This window comes from Panthera onca, chromosome B2, assembly GCF_046562875.1.
Source record: "Panthera onca isolate mPanOnc1 chromosome B2, mPanOnc1 haplotype 2, whole genome shotgun sequence".
NCBI lineage: Eukaryota > Metazoa > Chordata > Mammalia > Carnivora > Felidae > Panthera > Panthera onca.
In genome coordinates, this window is record NC_138343.1 from 17,375,508 (window position 1) to 17,387,657 (window position 12,150).

Genomic DNA, 12,150 nt, shown 5'->3' on the forward strand with positions numbered 1-12,150 from the left:
TCAGGGCTGCTGTATGTCAAAGAGTACCTTTGGGAGACAGGTATCTAATGTCAGATTTCTTCAAGCATCTTCCATTCAGAAATGCTTAAAAGAGAATGCTATGGGTAGAGTTCACAAGGCTAGAAAATCTAAGAAAATGTGAGGACTTGGGGCAGAGTAAATGACATGAATGTTCAGAAAGCTCAAGACACTCATGGAAGCTTTGTGACCACCATAGGGGTTTAGAAGCACTTTCCAGAAAATGAATATCATTGGATGAAATGTGGTCTTGGTGCCAGAGGGATCTTTGTGGCATATGTTCGTCACCCCATACAAGGTATCAGAAGCATAACTAGGGAAATTCTGCTGCTGCGTTGCCGTGGGTTGTTCAAATCCCATAACAAACACCATGTCAGACTGCAGTCGACACATATTGCTGAGAAATAAACCCCAGAAGTGATATGTATCATATCTTCTAACGCCTCAACTTGAAAGTCTTATGTCTGCCACTAAACAGCCTCCAGAGAATTCAACTCCAAACATTCAACAGTCCAGATCATCCAATGAAAAAAACCCAGGTGTAAACCAAGTATTCCAAGAATTGAAATCCAGACACTTGTAGATAGATATCCACGTTGGCTGACTATTACCTGCTTTGAGGAAATCCCACATTTCCCTATATCCCAAACGTGACGATGGGGGAAAGCCGAAGCAGTTTGATCGCCCTCAGCTGATTTTTGTCAGCAGGCACAAAAGCACATGAGCCTTTCTTTCTCTTCCCCAGTGTGTCCTGAGACTGACCGTGATGATGCTCATTCCTTAGCTACTTCCTTTAGGACTGATTTCCTTGACAATGACCATTTCCTTCTTTACTGTGTCTGTTTTTCAGAATCTGTCCAGTGTGTGTGTGTGTGCGCACACGAGCACGCATGCACCCTACCAGAGTCCAGGGCTAAAGCTTGGGAACTTGGGTACAGGAAAGGCATGTTGTTGAGCATGTGGCAGCCCCAAGGTCTTTGGCAGGAACTCCTACATGATAAATATAGAATGAAGTAAAAATAATAAGAGGAAGTTGGGCCATTGATGATGCTATCAGTCCTAGTGGGGTGACACATCAGCCATTGTGTCGCATTTCTCTTCAAAGAACAGCATGAATGGTCATGGAAATTATAAGTCACACCTCTCTGTATTTGGAATAGCAGATCATTTCCCTGGCAGTAGGAGTAATAAGCTTTCTTGACATTTTGATAGCAATGGAAAAAAAAAAAAGGCAGGGGAGAGTGGGGGATGGTGTAGAAGCTGTCACATGACCTAGAGCTCTCTGTGCCCAGTGACTAGCTAGTTGCCCAGTATTTTATTCCCACTCCTTAGACATAGTTTGGGAACCAGGAACAGCAGAACCCAACGTCCTGGCAAAGTATGAATGGTGTTCAGTCACCTGCTGCCAGATGGAGGTCGCTGCACTGAAGGAAGAAAAAGCTCTTCCAGAGATGACTGTATTTAATCATTTAATGGTCAGTTCCTCCTGGCCTTCCTGTTTGCTCAGTGGTTGTGGACACTAGATTCAAGCTCCCTGTCTACGTCATTATCCTGTTTAATAGGGAGGGGCAGGCACTATCCTTCTTGCCATCTCCCACATTCTCTGGCTGTGACGTCTGGACATGCTATTTATCTTTCAGGCTTCGTTAGTTCACCTTCCCAAGTCCGTATAAAATTTTAACCAAATATTCTCCTCAGTTCTCTAGAAAACAATTTCACCCAGGAGAACCAGGAATACAGAGTCCGGAGCCCATTTTAGGTTAGCGAACATTTAATGATGTGCATTTTGCTTCAGACACTGGACTGAAGTTCTGGAAATGCTAAAAAAAAAAAAAAAAAAAAAAAAAATAGGGCAGCCTCTCTGAACTTAAGGAGTTGACAATCGTGAATGAGATAATACAAGTCATACTATAAGAAATACTATTACGGAGAACTGGAAAGGGAAACAACTGGATAGGTTTGGAAAGACAACTCCTCTGGGTAGATGGAGGATGGATTTTGAAGGGGAAGAGGGTGAATGGAGGAGAACCAATTGGGGAGCAGTTGTGTACTCCCAATAAAAGGTTGTTGAGGGGCCTGAACTAGGAGAGGCAGTGAGGCGAAAGGCGGGGTCGAAGCTGATTGGGTTCCAGATTGTGAAGAGACTCAGCAAACCTCTGAGGCTTCTTCCTACCTTGGGCAGCTGTGTCTGGGCTGTTAACTAAGAGAGATAAAGCAGGAGAAAGGGGTTTTTGTACCTGTTGCGTTAGAGGTGAAGATACCCATTAGCTGGTTGGAAATACGGAAATGGAGTGCAGAAGAACTATCTAGGCTGGAGCTATGGATCTGTTATCTGTGTGTTCAGATGCCATTGGTCTGGATGAGATTCTCCATAGAGAGCGAGCATGTAAAGAAGAGCAAAGAACACAGGGGGGATCCCTTTGCTACATGATTAGTCTGTGAAGAACAAGGAAGATGAGTGGTCATGAGAACAACAGTGGAGAAGAAACCAGGAAGTGAAGTTCATGGAAATCATGAAAGCGTGGAAGCCAAAAGAGAGTTTCAAGAAGGATTGGGGTGGGGGTCAGTGCTAGAGACTGTTACAATTAGGGTTCCCTCAAATGGGATTTATAACTCTCAATGCTGATTTCTAATCCTAATGAGAACCACAGTTTTGGTAGCATGCGCATTTGACTTCGTTAAATACTGTCCCAATTCTGGAGCTGGAGACAAGAGACCTAAATTCTTGCTCCACCTCTATGACCTTCTTGCCAGGTGTCTTGGCAAATCATTAACTCCTCAAACCTCATTTCTCTCATTTGTAAGGTGAAGGAGCTGGAGTGTAATCTTTTGAAGTTCCTCTGGCTTTCAACTTCAGTGCCCCAACTGCTCTGGCACTTTGCCAAGCCCTAGCTGCATTTCTAACTGCCACCCTGCGGAGGCTAACCATCCAACGGGCTATAGAATGACATAGCTCTCTTATCTCTCCTGGGTTTGTTTCTGTGTTGACCTTTCCTGCCTGGGAGATAAATATCCTGGGGCGGGTGGGAGAAAGAGGAGATCTTCAATAGACAAACTGCTTCTTCTGGGTTTTTCTAAGATATTCAGATAATCACTCTTCTGACTTTGTGGCCTTAAGGAATCACACCTCCCACACTGAAGGAGGCGGTCTGTCCACCTTCTCCTAGGCAGAGGAATTAACTCTTGATCTGCCACCAACTCTGTGCACTTTTGCATGAGATGGTTTGTGTTCTGGATGACGTTCATTTTGCTGTTATCTTCTCGAATGAACTCTTGACCCCAAAATGCCAAGTATTTTCAAAAGCCGAGCTCCTCACCCATTTCCCCCCCACTCTCTGATGGATTGTATCCTGTTGGAATCTCAAGACATGTAGCCATAATTCACTCAGTAATAATAATCAGGGTAGTAGTAATAATAATAACGTTTTGTCTCAGTCTCTTGAGGGCAACCAACAGTTCCGTTATTGCTATTTACAGGCAAATGTTCCACAAGAGGCTGCAAGTGTCCACAATTCATTATTAATTCAGAGAAATACTGACAGATACAGTTCTCCTGATATATAACTGAACAAGAGAAAGATCGGCTATGTATAAATATATCTATAATAGCATCATTAGAGCAGAACTCAACCCTTGATGACAGGAGGCCAAGTGGGGAGAGATTCCAAGACCAAAGTGCCACCCAGCAAATTAAATAAGTTGTCATAACGGCTTCCTAAGTCTCCAGCGGTGTTAAGGTATTTGACTTGGATTCACTTCTTTAAATCCTCATAGCAAACCGGTGAGATGGGTAGTGTTACCCTCACTCTCATTTTACACATGAGGAAGTTAGGGCACAAAGGCAAATGATCTATTTATTCTATAGACATGACAAGAATTGTCATCTTCAGAACTCACTATACGATGGAATTGAGCCCAGTTTGGAGGACAGCGTGTAGTTGAGCTAAGACAGCTTAAGAGTTCTGGAAAGAGAATTGAGCCAAGAGACCATAGTTCCATTCCCATCTCTGACACCAATATTGTGGCTTTGGGCAAATGATAAACTGGCCTCCCAGACCTGTTTTTTTATCTATAAAACAGGGACACTGGGTTCAGGTCATTGCTAAAGGTCTCTGGAACTGTATGTAACCTTCTGTATGGGAGAGTGATGGGTGTAGACACTGATTCTCTCTATATAGCTTGTATAGAGATTAAGCAACTCACTCCTGTTCAGCCAAGGCTGAGAATATCTGTGTGTGAGATGTCAGGCTAGCACTGGGGTGCATGCCATCAATGGTCATGCCAAGCTTTCTTCCTAAATCCTCATCTGTGTGGGCAGCAGGAGGCCTGCTGGGGAATCACGGACAAAGAGTCAGGAGAACTCACCCCTGGTGCCTCCGTTGGCGAAGACAACAGTCTTTGAAAGTTGCCCCAGAGAAACTGTTCTTGAGACACATCTGAAACATTAGCATGGTGCTTACCAGGTGGTGGGAAAGTCACTGGGATAAGAGACAAAGAACATCCAGAACGGCTCTCACACGGGGATTTCTATCTGCTTCTAATCAAGCACGGTCCAATGCTCCACTTCAGTGCTTCATGGAGTCCCATGGCAGTGACCCAGCTCTACATGCCTTGAGCTTATTTATGCTGATTAGGTCTGTAGTCCTTTGCCTTTCTACAGAGTACAGTAGAGACAGTTTTCTGTTTCTCTTCTTTCCCTTCTTTGTAGCCGCTAGAATCATACAGCTATCCACCCTCAGCTCCCACAGAACTGGTCCTAACTCTACCACTTCTGATTTTATCTTGGAGCTTTCGTACCAACCATCCCCAGTCATTGCATGGTCCCCAGAGCAAGGGACAGAGATGAGAGCGCTCGGCTCTCTCCCTACCCTATAATCACCATAGAACTCTGGTGGAGTGATCTCCTTCAGATTATTTTGGTACAAAGGACCAGAATCTTATCATCCATAACTCTACGACTTTTCTTCTAAGTTACAGAACACCCAAAGACGGAAGAAGAGAAACAGAGATTTGGGGATTATGACACATCCTGAAATGGTTCCTCAAGCCAGGATAAAATGCTGCATGATTCTATCTCTATGTATGTGGACTTCTAATTGTTAGAAAAAAATCCCAAAGTTTCCTAGCATATAAATTCTAAGTAAAACCTTCACCTAGAACACAACCCCCGCCCCCCCCCCCCCAGTTTCCCTTGAGCTTCCCTGACTGCTCACCTGTCCACACCACAGACTTCTTGGATCTCAAAGCTGATCCAAGAACAAGAACTTCAACCTTCTTCTTTTTTCTTTTTAATGTTTATTTATTTTTGAGAGTGGGAGAGGGCCAGAGAGAGAGGGGGACATAAGCTCTGTGCTGACAGCAGCAAGCGCAATGTGGGGCTCAAACCCACAAACCATGAGATCATGACCTGAGCCGAAGTCAGACGCTTAGCCAACTGAGCCACCCAGGCGCCCCTGCAACCTTATTCTTAAAAAGCATCATCAAGCTTCCTGGGTATGGCTTGACCTCCTTTTCTTAGGTTAAATAGTTGCACTAAGAGGATTAACAGCAAGAGTAAGACCCCTTCCCAGGTACTGACCAGAGGGGAGGTGCCTTACATAACGCAGCCCCCCTGCCCCCCAGAGGAGAGGACCAGCATACAGCACAAGCCTGTGGTTATGAGGCATAGTACAGGGGGAGATGATTAATGTATGTCAGTTCTAAAGGAATGAAAAGCACGAGGCTGAAAGATCAAGTCCATGTTTCTAGAGAAGCAAACAGGGGGCAGAAATCCAAACAACAACTGCCAAAAATTCCACGAATATGTAAAGTCCCAAACATGATCCGCCCAATAGGCTGTCCCTCCTCCCACAAAGGATCACCACTGCAGTGACTCAAGTGCATCCAGACACTTTAGGGAAGCACCAGAGAGATCACTTTTAGTTTTCCAAGTGCTCGTGATGAATTTATAGCATCCCGACTCCTCTCTGTGCTGGGAAGGAGCAGGCATGTGGCGATGGCTGCCATCGTACTGCGAAACATTACTGACGCCAAGAAATGAAATCTTCGGAGCCTTTGAAAGGCTTCCAAGAATGTCAGCACGTCCTGCCTGCCCGCTCTCTGCTGAATGCCTACTTTGGCTGTCTGCTTAGTACTGAATGTGCCAGACAGGCCTTCTTACAAAGGGAGAGAGTGTTTTGGGCCCATGAAAGGGGAAGGCACAGCGTTTCTGTTGTGAATGGCGAGATTCAAGAAGTGGGGGAAAAAGTGGCAGCGTGAGGAGAGGCCTTCAGGAAAGGTACAAATAAAAGAGCAAAAAAGAAAGGGATGGCATCCACCTACGTGTGGCAAATTCTGCCATCACTCCCTGCCATCAAATATAGAGGTGGAGACTACTGTCACGCCATGCACCAGGCTCGATTTCCATGGGGGGGAAAAAAACCCAAAAACGCTTGCTTGTAGATTCTCCCTGTATCCAAGGACTTCTTGATCAACTGAGAGTAAGAATTTTTAAGCGCTGGCAAGGCATATATGACTGTACGTTTGTTTCCATTTTCACACCAAATAGAAATGCCACTCGTACTGCTTGTTATTTGGGCTTTTCTTTGACTCTTTCTGCCTCCAATATATGAAGGGAAAAAAATGAGAAGCGTCCGCTGTAGCACTTGGAGTATTTTATTCTGCAAGCTGGCTTTAAGAAAGGAAGAAAAATGTTTTGCATAGTGAACTCTTTAACGGCGCTGCCCATAATTCCTTGGCACAGCAGCTACCGCTAGAGGAAAGAACTCTTGTGGTGTTCTGGGCTTTTCCGAGGAGGCAGTCTGATGTCATTGGTGGCAGACGCAGTACGTATGTATCTGTCTTTTGTCTGCACCATCTGTTCTTCTCCTTACAGACTATTGTTCACGTTCATTCTTCTCTCCTTTCCAGGAAGTGTGCCTCTCCATAAAAGCGTGGGATTTAGGTGTGAAAAAGGACCGAGCTAGAATTCTAACGCGATGTCCATCTGTTCTCTTCTTCTAGAATCTCATGGCAAGGGCCTTATATGACAACGTCCCGGAGTGTGCCGAGGAGCTGGCCTTCCGCAAGGGAGATATCCTGACTGTTATAGAACAGAACACAGGAGGACTGGAAGGGTGGTGGCTCTGCTCCTTACATGGTCGACAAGGCATTGTCCCCGGCAACCGGGTGAAGCTTCTGATCGGCCCCATTCAGGAGACCCCCTCCAGTCAGGACCAGCCTACTTCTGGACTCACGCACCAGACCTTTGGCCAACAGAAGCTCTATCAAGCGCCAAACCCACATGGCGGCCCTCGAGACACAATCTACCAAGTGCCACCTTCCTACCAACATCAGGGGATTTACCAAGTCCCCACTAGCCATGGTACCCAGGAACAGGATGTGTATCAATTACCGTCATCCGTGCAGAGAAGCACTGGGGGGGCTAACGGCCCCCACTTAAGCAAAAAGGTGAGTGAGCGACCAACTGGATTTTTCTTCCTATTTATTTATGTTTCCGTTGCACTCAGAGAAATTGAAATGTTCCCAAAACAAGAACTTGAAACTGCCAAGAAGGAAGTATGTCTTCCAAAGAGTAAGTAGACCTCAATGCCTGATCTCGGGCACCAGCTTTGCGCCATTTTCCATTCATTGGTCAGCTAAACTTTGTTCCTGTGTCGTGATAAGTTCATGCATCATTCCAGATCATACTGGATCATTCAGTTGTTTCTCTCTTTCTGATAGATCTGCTTTTATACTTAAGCTCTGCACTCAAATTGTTTCCAGTCTTTTCTGTTTCTTCCTTGAGTGGTACAAGGCACCAAATTTTGTACAAGTACAATGATGCAGAAAGGACTCTCCTTTCACCAAAAGCTGAATCATGACCCTGTTTGCTTGGCTGCACAAAGAACCCACCAGAAGTAAAGGGAGCAAAGGAGCTGGAAGTAGATCATACCTACCTACTTGTCCCACAGAGTTGTTAACTTCCAGATTGACCCATTTAAAACACAGAAATGCTAGTGAATTTAGAAAGGAGACATCCTCTTGTCCTTCAAGTAATTCCTATGATAATGCTTGAGCCGGTGGGCGAAAACAGGAGAGCTAGAATTTTTAGGAAAGCATCATGTTAAAAAAAAAAAAAAAAAAAAGGAAGGAAGGAAGGATGTCTTCAGCACTCTGTATAATTCAAAATGCCACAATAATTTGAGATAAATAGAAATTTGTTAACCGAATTAATTTTAAGTATTTAGCATGTGTGTGTGTGTGTGTGTGTGTGTGTGTGTGTGTATTTAAGATTTTATTTTTTTAAGTAATCTTTATACCCAGTGTGGGTCTTGAACTCACAACCCCGAGATCAAGAGTCACATGCTCCTTTCATTTAGTATATTTTTGATGCTTGTGATACATTGGTGAATTAAACAGTGAACAAAGCCTTCACGATGCTTACATTGTAGAGCCCAAATTAAAAAACAAAACAAACAAAAAAACTGTAATGTCAGGTGGAAATACACATGGGAAAGAAAATAATGTTGGTGAACTATGGGGGTGATAGCCAATACCAAGGCCACGCTTATGTAAACAGTACAACGGAGGCTTTTCTCTTTCTTTTACTGGCAAATTCCAAGGGTCTACAATGGGTCCTTTGAGGTTTGGTATTAAGAATGGACTGATTTAGTGGAATAAGAAATAAGGGAAGACGCAGTTAGATAGCAGAACGAGCTTGCTGGCTCCAAGAACACTACGTATACGTGTCCCCTGCCTCAAGAAAATCTAATACAAAGACTTTTAAAACCCATGTAAATTATGGAATGTCTATTTGCATGATAATGGAATGCTCTGTTGGACAAAAAAGGGGGGAGAATCACTGTTGGATTCCATAAATAACAAAGCCAAGAGTGTATTTCCAAATCACCTTTTATACAAAAGGAATGTATTACAAAACACTGCTCAGGAAGGGCGCCTGGGTGGCTCAGTCAGTTAAGTGGCGGGGCTCAGGTCATGATCTCACAGTTCATGAGTTTGAGCCCCGTGTCAGACACTGCTGACGGCTCGGAGCCTGGAGCCTGCTTCAGATTCTCTGTCTCCCTCTCTCTCTGCCCCTCCACCAACTCGCGCTCTGTCTCTCTCTCTCTCTCTCTCTCAAAAAAATGAATAAACAGTAAAAAAAAATTAAAACAAAAACACTGCTCAAGAGCACCTGTGTTGCATAAGCCGAGTAGCTGTATATTAGGAGAAATTCCTCAAGAAGTGGGCACTTGTCTTTTCCAAGACAATGATCGCTGTCTGGAGGCATGGCGACTTCACCATGACCTTTCAAAATCCTTCTTACCCCAGGAGCTTTAGATTCAAAGGGAAAGCCAAACCAAGCCTCCAGCTCCAGAGGGAAAAACAGAACAGTTGAAAGGTGTAACTCTAAATAAATAGCTTCTCTCATTCTTATTCCTGGTTGTTTGCACCTTAAAAATAGCTCTCCCTCATCTGAGCTAGCTTGAGGCGGACAAGGGAGGCCGAAACAGGAAATGCTTGGCTGAAAGGTGGTGGGGTCTAAACTTTCATCACAGTTTATTTTGGCAGGAAGGTGACATGTTTTCCTTTTTTAGACTCAACCTTTTTTAGCTCCAAGTCTGAAAAGTCCTTCAGACTTCTTCCCATTTTATTTGCTGTAACTGCACTGCAGACCTGCTCCCTGGCCCTGCATCCTTTTAAAGGGGAGACACTTTGACCACGCCTTCCCTTGGGTTGATGCTGGGGTGTGCGCTTGAGCTCAGAGTTTTGTTTGCTTAATTCCAAAATCTGTGGGACATTTTATGTTTAGCAAGAAGTAGGCGATTCCGGTAGGAGGAAGCCAGCTTCTGAATTGGACCTCTGCCAGTTCATATAGGGGGTGCAACCAGACGGGGGGTGGGGAGACCTTACCAGAACTGGGGAGTAGACAATGACTGCAGTGCTAAGCTTCGACCAGTGGGGGTCTGAAGTGGTAACGTGGCCACACAGATGGACTAGTCCTGGCTTCTCCCTGACAAACACCAAGTGTTCTACAGAATATCTTGGCCTCACCTTGAAAGTCATTTTAGTGACTCTGGTTCCCTACACTGCCTGCCTCCATCCTGTCCACTGGGCCACTGGCGTGAACCCCCATGGGCTTGAGGAGGAAGAACCTCTTCCTTCCTTTCCTCTCCTTCTCTTCCTTCCTTCCTCTTCTCTCTCCCTCCCTCCCCCTTCCTTCTCTCTCTTGCTTGCTCTCGCTCCTGCTGTTTCTCTCTCTCCCTTCTTTCCCTTCCTTCCTTCCTTCCTTCCTCCCTTCCTTCCTTCCTCCCTTCCTTCCTTCCTCCCTTCCCCCCTTCCCCCCTTCCTTCCTTCCTTCCTTCCATCCTTCCATCCTTCCATCCTTCCTTCTTCCCTCCTGGTGGAGATGGCTTGGCTGCTCTAAAAAGATAATTTTAACCTTCTAGGCAATAATAGCTGCTTGAAAAACCTCTGTCAACATCCGCCTCTCTGTAGGAATCTTATCAGTGGGTGAGAATCACAGTACTGACTTAAGCCAAGGCCCCAGGAGTTAATCCGAGTGCAGCAAGAATCAGGAGGGCTTCTTGGGTTTTGTTTTTGTTTTGTCTTTGTTTTGAGTTCTCCTTGTAGCTGACTCGCTACAAGTTTTCTCTTTACTTTCCCATCTTTTAAAGGGTGGTGAGCCTAGCACTAGACGTTTCTGGTAGTTTAAGCGATGGTCCCTAAAAGCTGTTCCAGAAGAAAAAGAGGAGGGCAGTGGAGCTTATTCTAAACCACTAAAGAGAGCTTTTGGGGAACAAAAGAATCATCTGGAGAGGTAGGGAAGGTGAGTTGAAATGCAGATTTCCAGGCCGTCCTCACCAGGAATTCTATTCCTGGGGCCTGGGATCTGCCCTGGGGTGAGCTCCTCCACTAGTTCTGAGAGAGGGGATCCAGGACTTCATTTTGAGAAACTCTGTGAAGTGACCATGAGGGCAGTTGGCTGTGTTCCCATCTGATTGTGATGCGGGACTTTCCATAGTTAAAGATTCCCTTGATGTTGCTACAGAATATGGGCTTCAGGAGTTTTATCCACTAATGAATCATTTGAGAGGAAAGACAAAATTCTGCCTTCTATCACTTCAGCTTTGCTCTTTGGCAACCTGCAGCCTCCACCCACCTAAGAAACCTCTACCCATCCCAACGACGTTACGCGACATGCACCACTTACTACGTCAGGGGCTAGAAAAAGAAGGATAAGGATATAATCCCCACCCTTTTACGAAACAAGACAGCATCCGTGTTGTGCCAAGAGCGTGGTCTTTGGCGTTAGACTGACCCCTGGCTCTCTTCCTTCATAGCTGTCCATCCCTTGGCAAGTTACTCAACTTCCCCAGGCTTTCGTTTCTCCATCTGTGAAATGGGAACAATCACAACTGCCCCACAGAGTTCTTGTGAGAATTGAATACAACAGTCTACAGAAAGGATCTGGCCCGGAGCTGAACATAGCAGGGGGCTTAAAAAAATCAGTTCCTCTTCCTTGTTTGTCTTTCCTTTTCTCAGACTTTGTTTCGAAGGGCCTCAGCCCTGTTTGTGTTTCTGAATGTACATCAGATGGGCACGTACTTTATTGCTAGCACATATGCTGTTCCTTTGAGCGCGTGGCTCTCTCTTTGGTTCTACAAGAATTTTGCACGGAGTAGAAAAGAACGCTTAAAGTTATCTGGAAACCATATACACTGACACCTTTCTTAATTTCATTGGCCTTTTTCACTCTGCGTTTGTGTGCAGTGCCGTTTTATCCATGAGGCATTGCGGGCAGAATGCCCAGGGCCTACAAGAATGTTTGAGAGCTCAGATTAAAAAAAAAAAAAAAAAGAAAAAAAATTGACTCCTAGGTATGACACACCAAGACTGCAAAGTGTAAATCAATAAACATTTACACAAATGTGCAGAAAGCCACTTAAGGTCAACCTCATTAATTGTTACATTTACGGCTCATAGCTATTTGATTATATTTGAAAACAATTTGTAGGTTAGATTCTTCTTGCTTTGCGAAGATTTCTAAATATGCCCTGTGATTGCCAAGAACTCACAGGCAATTTTAAATTAAATGAGTTACTCATAGTCCAATCATTTGGAAAGCTAAACTGTGTGTATTTTTTCATG

The 12,150-nt window shown here is 44.7% G+C and overlaps 1 protein-coding gene across 4 annotated transcripts in view; it reads left to right on the forward strand.

The window, feature by feature from the left end:
* Positions 1-12,150, forward strand: part of NEDD9 (neural precursor cell expressed, developmentally down-regulated 9) — a 182,161-nt gene that overhangs the window by 146,455 nt on the left and 23,556 nt on the right. For all 4 annotated transcript variants that reach the window (XM_060614802.3, XM_060614805.3, XM_060614806.3 and 1 more), the window contains one exon: positions 7,021-7,467. In XM_060614802.3, coding sequence (XP_060470785.3) covers positions 7,021-7,467 — 447 coding nt within the window. The remainder of the gene's footprint in view (positions 1-7,020; positions 7,468-12,150) is intronic.